At 40.2% G+C, this 14,995-nt stretch overlaps 2 protein-coding genes across 8 annotated transcripts in view; one reads left to right on the top strand and one right to left on the bottom strand.

The window, feature by feature from the left end:
• Nucleotides 1-1,975: 1,975 nt before the first annotated feature.
• Nucleotides 1,976-13,102, top strand: LOC144989542 (uncharacterized). Of its 2 annotated transcripts, none has more exons than XM_078942171.1 (5): nucleotides 1,976-2,099; nucleotides 2,770-2,844; nucleotides 3,137-3,199; nucleotides 4,453-4,595; nucleotides 11,725-13,102. In XM_078942171.1, exons 1-5 carry the CDS (start codon nucleotides 2,073-2,075, stop codon nucleotides 11,747-11,749), a joined length of 333 nt encoding a protein of 110 aa, XP_078798297.1. In that variant the 5' UTR covers nucleotides 1,976-2,072; the 3' UTR covers nucleotides 11,750-13,102. The 2 variants fall into 2 exon arrangements, with proteins under 2 accessions (XP_078798297.1, XP_078798299.1); XM_078942173.1 differs by lacking the exon at nucleotides 11,725-13,102 and adding an exon at nucleotides 4,668-4,800.
• The window catches only part of grm8a (glutamate receptor, metabotropic 8a), a 361,648-nt gene continuing 356,766 nt past the window's right edge, over nucleotides 10,114-14,995 (bottom strand). For 3 of the 6 annotated variants that reach the window (XM_078942159.1, XM_078942160.1, XM_078942161.1), the window contains one exon: nucleotides 10,116-10,442. In XM_078942159.1, coding sequence (XP_078798285.1) covers nucleotides 10,243-10,442 — 200 coding nt within the window. In that variant the 3' untranslated portion in view covers nucleotides 10,116-10,242. Of the gene's footprint in view, nucleotides 10,443-14,995 lie in introns of all 6 variants that reach the window. The other 3 variants (XM_078942157.1, XM_078942158.1, XM_078942164.1) reach the window with 2 other exon arrangements.

Raw genomic sequence — 14,995 nt, 5'->3', positions numbered from 1 at the left:
TTACAATAAATGGACAAAGTGACTCTATTGGGGGGGGGGGGGGGGGGGGGGGGGGCGCCAGAGGAGGGTCTCGCCCGGGGAGTAATTCAGGGTAGAACCGCCACTGCTGGTGCTGTAAGAGCATCGCAAAGTATTCGTAAGTTGCACGCATTTAATGGACTGTTTGGGACTGTTGGTGAAGAGAAGCCTGCGCTTATTTCCCATCATCCATCTGTGTTTTTACGCTCTCTCACTAGCTTAGTGAACCTCATAAACTAATATTAGTGGTGCAACAAAAACAGCAAGCAATACTGGAGCTATCCACCTGTACATTTTTGAGCTGGCCTCTGGCTCACAATCATGGCCGGTCCTCCCTATACGCGAAATACGCAGCCGCGTAGGGCCCCTGCCACCACCAGGGCCCCGAAGTGGCGAAAAAAATAGAAATAAAAAAGAGCCAAATCTGGCAACCCATTTCATAGCACGTCCGTACCAACGTGCGCCCTGAATGTTGTGCAAAAGAGCACCCTTCAACACACCTGAACCAATCTGGCAACCCAAATAATGACGTTACGCCACTCTTAGCAACGATTGGTCAACATCATTTCATCTGAGCCTGGCACAGTGTGCATTTACGACAATGAGTTATATCACTAGAGGAGACATCACGTGGTTCCTCATGGGAGGAGAGCACCGCCATCTTGGGGAGGTCAAGTTACTACTGCAGTGCATGCATGTGAACACATTTTCTGCAAAATACCAGTTCATTGTGCGGATTTGAATTGCCAAAATCAGAGAACTGAGTCCATGAAGGAGGAAAGTATATCATTTCACAGGTAAGTACTGGAATTTTTATCTTTTAATGCTGCAGGGGCTTCATTAATCATACACATGTTGACATGAATGATGCTGCAGGGCTATTATCAACATGCTGCATGATGGACGGATAATTTGCTGTCGACATAAATTAACATTTTATTTTGCTAAACCTGTATACAGCATACTAGGGTATTATAGTAATATAGATTTATACATTTCTGACTCAGTGACTGAACTTTTCTTGCAGGTTTCCAATGGATTCAGACTTAAGGAAAAAGTGGATCTTAGCTATCTAAACAGCTAATCCAGATGGATCACTGTGGTACCAACTAGTAATACAGTCTGACTGTTCAAAACATTTTTGGAAACACATGTAGATAAGAGGCCAGACTGTTTGCTTGAAACCCGACACAATAACATCTATGTTACACAAATTGATCACTCACATGAATCAGTATAAATCTATTGTTTTTCTTTGTTGTTGTTGTTTTTTTACGGTAATTCTATTGTTCACTTTTGGATTTCTTTTGAATATTTATTATTATTATTATTATTATTATTATTATTATTATTATTATTATTATTATTATTGTTGTTGTTGTTGTTGTTATTATTAATAATAATATTGATAGACTTATATTTTATTATTTATTGACTTATTTATTTATTTATTGTTATAATTGACTTATATTGATTTATTATTATTATTATTGACTTATTGTTCGGTTTTCTAAATAATTTAAATCACACGTCGAAGAGGTCTAAAACTTCTAAATGTTTAGAAATCATTTTTAAAAAATTCTTTGTAATAATTTTTTTATTTGTAAGAAGTGCTGCAACAATGCATTTTCATTAAAGTTTGAGCTTTTAAGGCTGACTGTTTCTCTTCTTTAACAACAACAAATGATGTATCTATATATATATTATATACATAAATATAATATATTTACATATATGTATGAATATATATAAATGTAAAAATATATATAGTATATAAAAGCTACTTAGACACCACTAAAAGCAATAGAAATCATTGTCATGTGGGCGTCGTCGACCTCACCAAGATGGCGTCGCGCTCAGCCACCGTCGGCCAGGCTTCTAAAGCGGGCGTGTCTCCTCTAGTGATATAACTCATTGATTTACGAGTGCATTTTGTTTCAATAAAGTTGGGAAAATGACAAAAAAAAAAACGAGCACATTTTGTCACGTTGATCAACGCGACAACAAGAGAACTTTATGCCAAAGAGATTTTATCCATCAGGAGCTGAAAAAATATGAAGAATTTAAACATCAGTGACAAGGTAAGTTTGGAGGATGTTGGGGCCGAATTCTTCTCTTGCCTTTCTATGCAGCTGCGCGATTTACCTAAATACTAATCAATCCGAGGTGAAGATTGCACAAAACTATCCCGTTTTGTCCTAATTTCCAATGGAAAATTAGAAAATAATTCTGATACCCAAGTTTCCAAGATGAGGTCAGACATGACCTTCCAGAGAAAAGTAAATAATGACAACGGTGGCTGATAAATGTTTAAACTCACGTTATCGTATTTTTTGCTAACACAGATTTAGTGCGATCTGCATTTTCCGGTTTATGTCAGTATAAAAATGCTGTTTATCTGTAATACAGCCAGGTAGTCTGACTTTTTCAACAATGATTGTGTCTTAAAATCTTGCATTAGCGTGGAATATGGAGAATCAAAACTGCCAAATACAAACAGGAAATACATTTTCTCATTTATAAATGACGAACAAAATAAATGTACTAATTGTAAAATTATGAACATACAAAATAATAATAAAGAAGTGTATAAATGTGTATATTTCCATTAATACTCAAATTAGTGATCACATGTATTATTTATAAATGGGTATATTTATTTCTTATTTGTATTTTGCGTTTTGGTTTTACATAATGATGATGTTTTGCACAGTTCCTTCTCAGCTGACAGTTTCTTCTGCTCTCAAAAAGTATCAAATAGTATTGGAGGTGGTGCAGCGTCCCCATCCCAAGATGTTCCTGACATCACTGAAGATGTCATCTCAGGTAACTTTAATAGCATATAAAGTATTTTAAAAAACAGTGTCTGCATAACCCCTTTTTTCATAAAGAGTAGCTGAAGAGAATGAAGTCCCAAATTGTTCATATTTAAATAAACAAATATGACCTCATGCAAATATACAATCAAACAATCAATCTCTCATAAATATATAAAAAGATCATGAAATTGTGAAAAACCTGCACACAGATTTTAAATGAGCCAGTAAACTATTATTAGTATTCTTATTTTATTAGCTTTATCATTGATTCTTGTATAATAATAATGCTTCTTTTTTAGCTGCAGAAGAAACTCCTGTCACCACATCTTCTGTTGAAAGGGAAAACGTTGATGCTGCTGCTGGTAAGTTTGGTCCAGCTGAACGGCCAACCACACACTCTGATCCAGTAAGAATGGATTTGGTGCAAAGAAGTCCTTTTCAGACAGATAAAGACTCTGACTTTCCAAAATCCCCATCATTGAGCTGTTGTGTTCTTTATTTTGGATTGTTTTACCGTTATTTGATTTTCTATTAAGTTTCTGTTTTTAATGAGTTGGAGTTTTGTGAATGTCATTTGTTGAGTGCCTAATGTTACATTAAAAAATATATATCTATATACATTTCTCATTCATATTTTTTTCTTCTCACTTTTAATTTTTTTGGCACCAGTAAATGTGCATCCAACATGCAAGCAATAAACTGTATTCAATTCTTCAGCAGCAACAATAATACATTCACAAAATGAAGTAATAGAGAGATCTCATTTATATTACAATAACAGTTGCATTTTGTTGGTGCTGCTCATCATTTAGAGGGCCCACAAATAAAATTTGCCTCTGCTGTCAATCAGACAGACCTACGCATCACCACGACGCTCCGCCACCCCTTTTACACTTTGTGCCATCAGCCAGACCACACCAGACAGTGTGGTCAGGCCTGGAAGTTCTCATCAAAACGTCTGAACTTCCTGTGATCAGCGATGATATGTGAAGTTGCTCCACAGTCGACCATCTAATGTCTGCTCCCTCGCTCACTCGGAAAGCGAACTCCTTCTCCTGGTTTATCGTCTCGCAGCAGGCTTTGTTTGCGTCATCTCGTCCTCTGCGCTGTCAGCGTCTGCAGGTGCTGTCCCGGTACGTGCTGCTCTTGCACAAGCTGCACCACAGTTTGCGCTGGCAGGTTCTGGCCAGGTGTCCCTACAGGCCGCATCTGAAGCATACAAAGTCCTTTGTCGCCGTCTCTGCTCCTCGCTCACCTGGGCTGGCAGGTCTCCCTCTGGTGCACGCGGGGATTCATCACGTTGTCACCCGCTGCAGTCGCGCGCATCTTTTCAGTGTCCTCACAGCTCCGTAGCTTTGTTTTAAACTTTGCAAATGAAATGGTCTCATCCTGTTGTGTCACATGGATTGCAAATGGTTGGAATGACTCAGGTAGCCCCTTAAGGACCATGGCAACCAGCAGACCATCGCTCAGGGTTTCACCGGCGTTTCTCAAGGCCGTGATCGCTGTCTCAGCGCCGATTATATATTCTGTCACGCTTTCATTGTCCGGCTTTTTCAGTGAAGTCAGTTCAGTATAAAGACTGATGATACAAGGCTTTCCTTTATTTTGGCAGGTGTCTCTCAGGATCTGTAGCGCCTTGCGGCCGTCATCTGCTGAGTCACGCATCACCAGCGACAGGCTCTTGTCATCCAGAAACTGGATCAGTTCAGCACATGCCTCCGCATTTTTAGCTGGATCTTCATCGTCATCATCAGGGTCAGGCGCATTCAGAATGGCGTCTTTCAACCCTTGTACTCGAAGGTGACCCAAGAACTTGGTTTCCCATAGGTCATAGTTCTTCTCATCTCCGTCGAACAGAAGCCGGGACCAGCGGCTTGTATCAGCTGTTCGTCTGCTCACTGTGTCGACTTCCTCACAAAAGTGGAAAACACACTTTATAGTCTCAGGCGTCTCCTGGCCCATATCCTGTTAGCAGGTTGGTAACTGCACTGCGGTGCGGTGCTGCTGTAACTGGGTGGAGTTTTCTGCTCTGCGTTGTGTTCCAGTGAATAAAAGACCACGCTTGGATGCTGAATCAATCTCTTTTAATCTTGGTTAACAGAAAACAAAATTTCACAATGCTGTCCAGAGTTTCTTCTGTGTTTTTCCCCCTCGGCCAGAGCTCGCAGCAGTCTCAGTGCGCATTCTCATTAGCACGTTCCCCCAACAGCATGTAAAGTAACACAAAAAGAACATGATAAAATGAGAAAACTGCACCGTAACTGGTTGACAGAAAAAAAAATGTAATTAAATAGAAAGCGCCATACTTTAGTGAGACAGAGTCGGACATTTTAATGACGGCGTATGAAGATTATACTCCCATCAAAAAAGTAATATGGCTGCATCATCAGCAAAAGAAAGAGTTCCTGCTTGGAGAAAAAGAACAAAGTAAACACACAAGTTTCTATCACACGCTTCACCAAAGCCTCCATCCACCCATGATCAACTTTCAGGATGTGAACCAACGCTCTTTTAAGGAAAAAAAACAAACAAAACACTTTTGGTGAAGCAGCAGCAACTGGTGATGTGAGGTCGTCAACTGTCAATCAAACTTCAGCTTCAAGGTTCCACTGATGGAGATGAAAGGAACCAGAGCTGCTGCTATGGAGACAGTAGAGCAAGAAGGTGCTGGTTCAAATCTCAGAAAGCACCAGATGGAGGAAAAATGGTGATCGACAAAGTGCTGACTGATGTACAGAATAGTGCGATGGAACTGACTTGCTCTCCAAAGCAGAGAAGCGCTGGTTCAATTCCCCGTCTCAGTTTTTTTGTTGTTGGTTTTTGCCGCTCCTTGACAGTCATCAGCTCAAAGGAACAAAGCAACGCAGTTCTGCTGTAGACAGATTAGCACAGTGGGTGTGTTTCTGTCCTTGAAGCGGGAAAGTGCAGGTTCAAGTCCCAGTCAGGGACATGGAGGTGTTCAGTCGCCTCACAATTCAAGCTGCGGCTAGGAGGAGTCAGGACGCCAGGAAAGGGGGGCTTCATCTTTGCCCCCCACCCACCCACCCTGAGGAAGGAGGACCAGGAGAAGAGGATCCCAGAAGAAGATGTGCATTTAGATAGATCCATGAAGAATGCAGCTTGGATGTGTGGAGGGTCTGCATACTGTAGATGCAGGTAGAGCAACACCTGTAGGTGGCAGCAGGTGGTGTGAGGAGAGGGATGAAGGGTGTAAGTTAAAACTTTTATTTTAGACTATTAGTTTAAATTAGCAACATTTTTAGCTGTATATTTCTACAAATGATAATATAGTACAAGCACCAACTTTTCTTTTGAGTTAGTTTTTCGAGTTAGAAACACAAGATTTAGAAAGTATAGTACCATAATGTAGTGTTATAATGTAGTGTTTGTAGCATAAAAGGTACTATCATGATCTTGTTGCTGCTTCTAGGTATAAGAAAAATCTACACCCCCCTGTTGTACACAGTCTAGTTGGTTTAGCCCTCCTGTCAGTTCTAGTCTTCTAGGTACCTGTCTCACTACCAGTTAGCTGTAGCTCTAATATCAACCTTCATCACCTATCTTATCACACAGAAGTCGTTGATCTCCAACCAGACTAAAGATGAAGCCATCCCCTTTCCCAGCATCCCTGACTCTTCCTCAACCCAAGCATTAGTTGTGATGCAGCTAGCCAGGATTTGAACCTGCACTCTCCTGCTTCAAGGACAGAGACACTCCCACTGTGCTAATCTGTCTACAGCAGAACTGTGTTGCTTTGTTCCTTTGAGCTGAACACGCTCCACATGTTTCAAAAATCAACAAGCAGGTTTAAAGACACAGACATACTTCCTAAGGCACCCTTATTCTAACTGGGAATTGAACCAGCACATTCTCACTGGAAGCGCAGAGACACTGCCACCACACTACTCTATCTGCATCAGAGCAGGGATTCTGGTCCATGAAGGATCTTCACGCAAAGTCAGCTTTCATAGCGACAGTTTGTCAACGAGTCGGGTTGGAACCAGTCACTCCCACTGCACTATTTAAAGCACCACACAGGTCCCAAAAATTTTCTTTATCAGTTTTTAAACTAATTTGACATGACATGACAGTTGTTTAACTTACTGGTACATCCTTTTATCCGTTTGTAACGTCACACTTAAACATGAAACAAAGTCAAAGAGATTTCATCATTACACAGAACATTCTTCTAATGTTTTATTGCTGCTTTAGCTATAAAAAATGCCCTTATAAACTTACTTTGTAAAAATTTCAAAACATTTAAGGCACGACAAAATGTCGAAAGCTTTTATCAATTTAGTGTCTATCCATCTTCAGAACCGACTGAATCCTTTTCAGGGCCACATAGTTGCTGGAGCCTATCTCAGCTGCTTTTGGGCAAAGGCAGGATACGCCACGAAAAAAAACTCCCTTTTATGTTTTTGCTTGATGCTAAATGTGGGTAATTTTAGAGCCAAAGAATATGCATTTATTTTTGATCCATATTTATAGGCATTAAGGGATTAATGCATTGTTTTTGTCTATTATTCAGGATATATACTTATTTATTTACCTTCTGTCATGGTATATTTGGGATGCACGAGCAGCATTCCAAGGAAACGGATATCCAATCTGTTTTGGAAAGGTTCTGAGGGTATGCACGGATTTCAGGCAGCAACACCAGCTTTACATGTCAAAATGTAAATTGTTTTCGCAATTCTACTCACAAATATCATGAAACACTCCAAAACAGTTTTTGGAGGTTAACTGTATATATTTCATACTGAAAGCAGTTTAAAAAACATATTAGTATCCAGTTGTTCTCAAATAAAACACTTAAAATTTTACTTCAGTTCAAAGTTTGTTTTTTTTACTTGCTGGTATTTGCATTAAATGACATTCCAAACAACTCCTTTTTTTCCAATTTTATTTGAGATGTATGTACAGAATATGCAAAATTTGCTGAACAATAAGTAAAAGAAAAACAGAAGAATTTATATGAAAATTACAGGCAAAAACATTTGTATTAAAAGATAAACAATTTTTAGTTTCCTCACAAACCAACAAGGGTTTTATTTAATTCACACAAAGAATAGAGGATTAACTCCTGAGGACCAGACTGTGTGGACAACCTAGCAGCCCCTCCCTGAAGCTCTTAAATTTTAGTTCAAGTTGGAGACTTATGTCATAAATAACCGGAAGACAAAAACGATTTTTAGAATGTTCTCTAAAAATTGTGTAAAGAGAAAAATGGCCGTCCCTGGTACACATGATGCACTGTCCCCTAATGGGTTAGTGCGGGGGTCGACAACCTGCTGCTCAGGAGCCGCATGTGGCTCTTTAGCGCTGCCCTAGTGGCTCCCTGGAGCATTTTCAAAAATGTTTGAAAATGTAAAAAGATGGGGGAGAGAAATATATTTTTTGTTTTAATATGGTTTATGTAGGAGGAAAAGCAAGACACAAACATTCTTAACGTTTTCCAATGCTGTAAGTGTAGAATAAATATTAAATTTCAACATTGATAGCCTGCGACACACGTTTCTACCAGCAGGGCAGCGTTCTAGGCAGGTGGCTGATGGAAATGAACCACCGTCAGTTCCGTGCATAGCTTTGTAACAATTCACCCTCCACTCAGCGAGGGGAAAGTCACAACGCCGTTCTACGGCTGGGGCATTAAATATCAAGACAATCTGCTCTCTAACATTTCCAAGAAAAAACTCATTACAGTTTGTTTGTGCAGCCGTGGATTGTGTGAGCGTGACAAACGTACATTAAAAACTTCGCCCAACACTCAAACACCAAAAACCCAATTTTCCCAAATACACAAAATATTCAAAAACCCTCAATTCAAACCCAAGTCCCGCAGTTTTGCTAGCAAAAAAAAAAGAAATGTTCAGGAGGAGAAATGAGTGTTCGACGGTCTCACACGTTTGGTGGGAGGCCGCTCCGCTTCACTCGCTGGAACGCATTCCAGCCGTCAAAGAAGCTGGCACAGAACCTCGTACCGGACGATCCGAGCTCTTTGGGAAAATATATTCAGTAGGCAAATAATCCGAGCTGGGAAAGGTAATCCGTATGCGAGATTGCTTGCTGTCAGCTATGCATCCCCCCCTCCCCCGCTGCCCCGCGTCTGCTTACAAAAAAAAGGTGTGTCGCCCTCTCACCTGGCTGTCAGCTGGTACCGTTGAACCAATGGGGTGACGACAAATACAACACACGACGACAAAGTTTCATTGAAATAAAACTTTTAATTAAATAACCATGTTTTCAATCTTTACGTCATGCGCTGAAACTCATCTGTAGTGGCAACCATTACAGATGAAGCTGAGAGCGAATATTCTGATCTCCTGCTACACAACAAAGTCAGATGGCTGTCCAGGGGTGACGTTTTGCGTCACTTTGTCGTCTGTTTCAAACACGTGAAAACATTCCTGAAAAGCAAAGACCTGAACTACCCGCAACTAGAAGATACTGAGGGGCTGGAAAAACTGCACTTTTTGGTGAATATGACTGTGACAAGCCACCTAAACGAGCTGAATGAAAGTCTGCAGGCGCCGCATATGCTTGAAGCTGTTCTGTCATTCGAAAGCAAGCTGACTGTCATGGGGCATGCATGTTCCATTTTATTGTTTTGTGTTCGAATCCTCAAAATAAAAATGACATCAAAAATCAGATTTCTTTATTCCATTTCTTTAATTTTATCAAAGCAATGAAACATAATTCATTGATATTGTAATGAAGTTAAACTTGCACAACAGAGCAGTCACGTGACGCGTCGTTCTCCGCAGAATGCACTGCATGGCAAATAAACATTTAATCGTTAATGCTCATTATGTATTTGTAGCAACTTAGTCATTTTGATAGTAAGCTAATATAGCTAATACAGATACATATTGCATGTGTTGCCTTCATTTTACGGCTTAAATAGGGCTTTTCATATTTTGTGGCTCCAGACATGTTTGTTTTTTGTTTGTTTTTTCGTCCAATTTGGCTCTTTCAACATTTTGGGTTGCCGACCCCTGGGTTAGTGACTTGCAACGCTGGGATGGAGCGGTTGACTGGGACTAGGCGGGACAGTCCAAGTCGCAGCCCCTGGCTGGGTGACTTCACCGGTGGACTGTGTGACGATGAGGCGCTTTTACCAATCTGAGCTGGAATATAATATAAACATAAATATTAGCCTTCAATCTGATTACAGCAGTTTAAACAACCGAAAGAGTAAGTGTATTGATTCTCACTGAAGCTGTACCTGGTGGGTTCCACTTGGGTACTCTCCCCGCTGCTGGGCTCAAAGAGGATGAAGGCTTCGTGGAAGGGGATCTGGTGGGTGTCGGTTTGAATGTTGGAAGGCTTTTTACCGGTTTGGAAGCAGCTAAAATATTTCTTTAAATCTTAGTAACAAAAGTCAAGAGGATGGAAAACGTCAGCTGTTGAAACCTCCTGCTGCTTCAGGCTTCGTCTTCGATGGTTTCGACGGTTGTTTGTCTTTTTCAGAAGTGGGGTCTGGTTTCATTCTGTCTTTGGTGGAGACTTTGTCCTTTTTAGTCTTTGTGGGTTTCTTGACTGTGAATTCTTCATCCTCACTCTCAGATGGCTCACTGAAATCTTCATCACTTTCTGGATCTGGAAAAGCAAAGAGCTATTACACTTATGAAAACCAAGAGAACCTTTTTTTATGGAGCCGTGGAAAAAAAAGTGCTAACTGGGTGTAAGTTTGGGTTGATAGTCATCATCTTTGCGTTTTTTCACTTGAGCTGTTTTAGAAGAAGTATTCTTTGAGGCAGATGATCTGATCTCCGACGAGATTGCGTCTAAGCCTGGGACCCACAAAGAAAAAAAACACACAAATGAGTAAACTGAAAGAAAATGGCGATTAAACCAGTGTTTTTTTTTTTTTAAAGTTCGTATTTATGACGCAGAAAATTCACTGGGCGGGGTACAGTCTCCATGCTCCGCCCCTTTCTGATCATCCACCTGCAGACTAACAGATCCATGAACGTCTTTTGTTTTCCTCTTCTGAGCTGGAATCTGGATCAGAACTGGACGGATGGATGGATCTGACATTACTGCCATTTTGTTGCACCGTTAATGTTACATTGGGGGTGTGAAGGACTGTAAGGTAGCAGGAGAGGGTGTAAACGGAGAGGGGTCCCGTCCCCAACTTAGAGGTGGATTTCTAATGAACTCCTGCCGCTCTGCATAAAAGATGTCCCATAAAACCACACAGGTTTTTGCGTAATTAAAATTAAAACTAACTAGGAACGCTTTTAGAATAAATCGGAGTGGGTCTTTAATAAAAATATTTGTCGAACAGTATTTCTGTCCAAAAAAAATCGCTCCTGTGAGGAAACTGATTTTCTAAACAGGACTGTAGAGGAAAAAGGGTTAGGTTCGTACCCTTTCAGTTTCCTGCACACAGAAATGAATGAATAATGACTCAGAGACAAAACGTATCTTTTGTGGAAGTTTACTCCGTACAAGAAGCACAAATCAAATTGTACAAAGGGTTACAGACAGATGAACAGGCTGCGGCATTCAAAGTCTGAACAACCGGAGGCAGGGAGATGGCTTGGAATAAGAGGATCATACACTGGACAATGGTGTGAAAATCCCGCCCACAGGTATTTGCAGGGAGATGCTCGAAGGTCAGGAAGTTTCAATTGTCAGATCTCTCTGAGGTTCTCACGGACATTTACCAGAACACAGGCACCAGCACCCACAAAGATGAAAAAGGGAGTATCCTGGAGGAATGTTATGAGAAAAATGGTTTTGGTTGTGCCGTCTTCAAATGTAATATAATTTTGAGATGATAATACATGTGTAATGAATTAAGTTTGAAACCATTAGTGCAATAAAAAGTAAATAGAGAGTTTCTAACTATTCTGTTTCTAACTATTCTTAACAGTTCAGAAGAAAATCTTGGCTTTTGAGTCGAGGAACCGCGGGTGATCTGGAAGCCAGCGAGCCGTTTTCTGGGTCGGAGAGGACGGCGCGGGAGTCGGGAGCGGAGGCTGCTAAGCTAGTGTGCATCACGATGGATCACATTGAGGCGAACCAGTCGTGTTTTCTATTCTCCCTGGATCCGGCTGGATTATTTCAACTCAATCAATGTTTTGCAAGAGAAGCAAAAGGCCTGCAACGTTTTCTTCTTTTGTTTTTGAGGTGCCGGTACCGTGAGTAAACTAAAGTGTGTGTGTGTGTGTGTGAGCGCGCGCACGAGAAAAGGTTCAAACAGCTAAGACTGTTACTGTTCCACAGTTGTTCATTGTTTACAGTGACTTTGTTAACTAAGGAGTAGTAATATTTGGGAAACTTTTATTTTGTGACATTTATTTTGTAAATTGGGTTGAAACCAAGTATTAACCTTTGTTCAGATTAGGCCAAAAGGGGAAATTTTGTGTACGTTTTAGGATTACTGGTGTAATTTAATTTTTTAGGTTTTTACTTACTTTGAGTGGTTTATATTTTTTTGTTTGGTATCAATTTATATTTTATTTACAAAATTTTGCTAATAATTTATTAAACAAAGCCTTTACAAAATTTGGCTAAATATTTGAAATATTATAAATATTGATATAAATATTGAAATATCTGGAGTAGGGCTGGGCGATATGGCCTAAAATGGCTTTATTTTTTTTAAATTCGATTTCCGATTTTTTCCCGATCCCCCCCCCCCCCCTGCCCTACTTACATAGCAGCTTCACAAAATGGCGGCTCCCTGGTGGAATACAAATGTTTAATATATAATGTGGGCGGCAGTGGCTCAGGCGGTTGAGCGGGTCGTCTAATGATTGAAGGGTCGGCCGTTGATCCCCGGTCCCTCCAGCCAACTGTTGTTGTGTCCTTGGGCAAGACACTTCCCCTCCTTGCCTCCAGTGTGGCTCCACTGGTGTGTGAATGTGTATGAATGTCCCGGTGATGGTCAGAGGGGCTGTAGGCGCGAACTGGCAGCCACACCTCTGTCAGTCTGCCCCAGGGCAGCTGTGGCTACAACCGTAGCTTACCATCATCAAGTATGAATGAGGAGTAAATGAATAATGGACGCTGAACAGGTGAGTTAATTAACTACCCGCCTTAGGGGGGGGGAACCGAAGCAAAATACTGCAGAGTCTGCCTTCCTGAAAGTCAGACAAACTCATGCAGTAAAATATTTATTTTCACATACTTAATTTTCACATTCTTAGTTGGCATTCACAATCTTTTCATTTGGCATAAGACTCCATACAATTCCATGAGATGTTTTTTTCCATAAAACTTTTGGGTAATAACCCACCAAAACAAAAGATCATCAAGAAGAAAGAATGTAAATGTATAATCAGTGTGTAATGAGATGAGGTGTGTCTTTCGGCAGCATTCCATTTTTCATTTCATTTCATTCCATTTCCAAGTAAGACTGCTATGTGTGACCCGGCACCTTTGACCGTTGGGCTGCACCCATTCGAGTACAGCGCCATGAAGGGAACACACTATCTAGTGAATCTGCTATGTGTGACCCGGCACCTTTGATCGTTGGGCCGCCCCCATTTGAGTACAGCACAACGAAGGGGACACACTATCTAGTGGAACTGCTATGTGTGACCCGGCACCTTTGACCATAGGGCCATTCGTGGAACCACTAGGGGAACATACTATCTGAAAGAGAGAGGGAAGACAAAAAATGAAAGGAGAGCCAACATAAGAATCACTCATACCTGATTTTAGAACATGAGCCCACATCCGCAAAACGCTGTAAGGAACTATAATTTGAACCGCCAAGAACAACCCGTATGAAGACACTACTTAACATCCATCCAAAGCTTCCAAAGGCATGCTATGACATGCTTAAGTACCATCCATTATTCGTAGCCTCCATCAAATACTAAGAACGAGCTTAACGGCTATAAACGTTCTTTCATTTGGCATACTATTTAAACGAGCTTAAGTAACATCCATTAATTCGAAGCTTCCAACAACCGGACTAAGAACGAGCTTAACTGCCATAATGTTTCTCCATATGGATACCAATGATACAAGCATAGAACATCCATTTATTCGAAATTTCCATCTAAGTATTAAGAACAAGGTCAACGGCCATATTTCCGATGCTTCATTGGCATAATTGGACTTAAGAAACCAAATTTGAGCTCCATCGCATATTATAATACAACTTTAGAACATCCTAAGTTTTGAGGCTTCCACCTGGAAATAATTTTCTTTAAACATCTATAATCCAAGAATTTACATTCATTTTGCTGCTGACATATTGATTGATTTAAGTCAGAAGTGTCATTGGAACGCAGAGGAGGTCCACCGCCCCTTCACTTTCAATGCAGCAATAGGTACGTCGAGCAGTCATCGTTGCAGCACCAGATCAAGGAATGCAGGGGTGTCAATCGCCAGAAACAGAGAAGCAGACCAGGGAGTAGGGGCTCGCAGGCTCAGGATGTGATGCATAGATAAAATACAAAACCAGTATTAGTCTCAGCAAAGAATATATATATATATATATATATATATATATATATATATATATATATATATATATGCCCAGAAACTTTTTTTTTTACAATGCTTAAGATAAATGGAATAACAATGCTTTTAGAGAACAATCTGAGAAATTTAAATTTAGTGGTATGATTTAAATAAAAAAATACTCAGAAATGCAACTTTAAGCTTACATTTCTTCATATATGTCCTTTTTTATCAGAAAAAATGCCACAAGAACATGTTAAAAAAACAGCAACACAATTTTCATTCAGGGACCACAATCAACCACAATGGCATAAAGCCAAGTACTTCACAAAACCTTTCCTAAGTTTTCAAAAATTCACCTTCAAACACTCAAAAACCTTGACCTTAAAGCTGTTCTGACAGAACAAATGGGGGGAAAATAGAAGTTATTGCCTACTAAAACAACACATTCTTGTCAAATCTAAGTTCACAAGTGGATAATATTGATAAAATTAGTCATAGACAGAGAAAACATGTTATCTATGGTTTTAGTAAAGTTCAAAACTACCTTTACTTATTGCAAGCGTGCAAAGAGAACCAAACTTTACAAAGTAAAAGCAGACCATGCATAGTAATGTAGTAGTTTTGAATTTGCACAATATTGATGTGACCTTTGCATCATCAGCCAGCACGGATCCAGTTTTTTTTCCCTTTTGATCTGAACTGCACAGTATGAATCAAGGCTT

Source organism: Oryzias latipes, chromosome 23, assembly GCF_053564925.1.
Source record: "Oryzias latipes strain Hd-rR chromosome 23, Olatipes_Hd-rR_3.1".
Taxonomy (NCBI): Eukaryota; Metazoa; Chordata; class Actinopteri; order Beloniformes; family Adrianichthyidae; genus Oryzias; species Oryzias latipes.
This window is presented reverse-complemented; position numbering and strand designations above follow the sequence as displayed.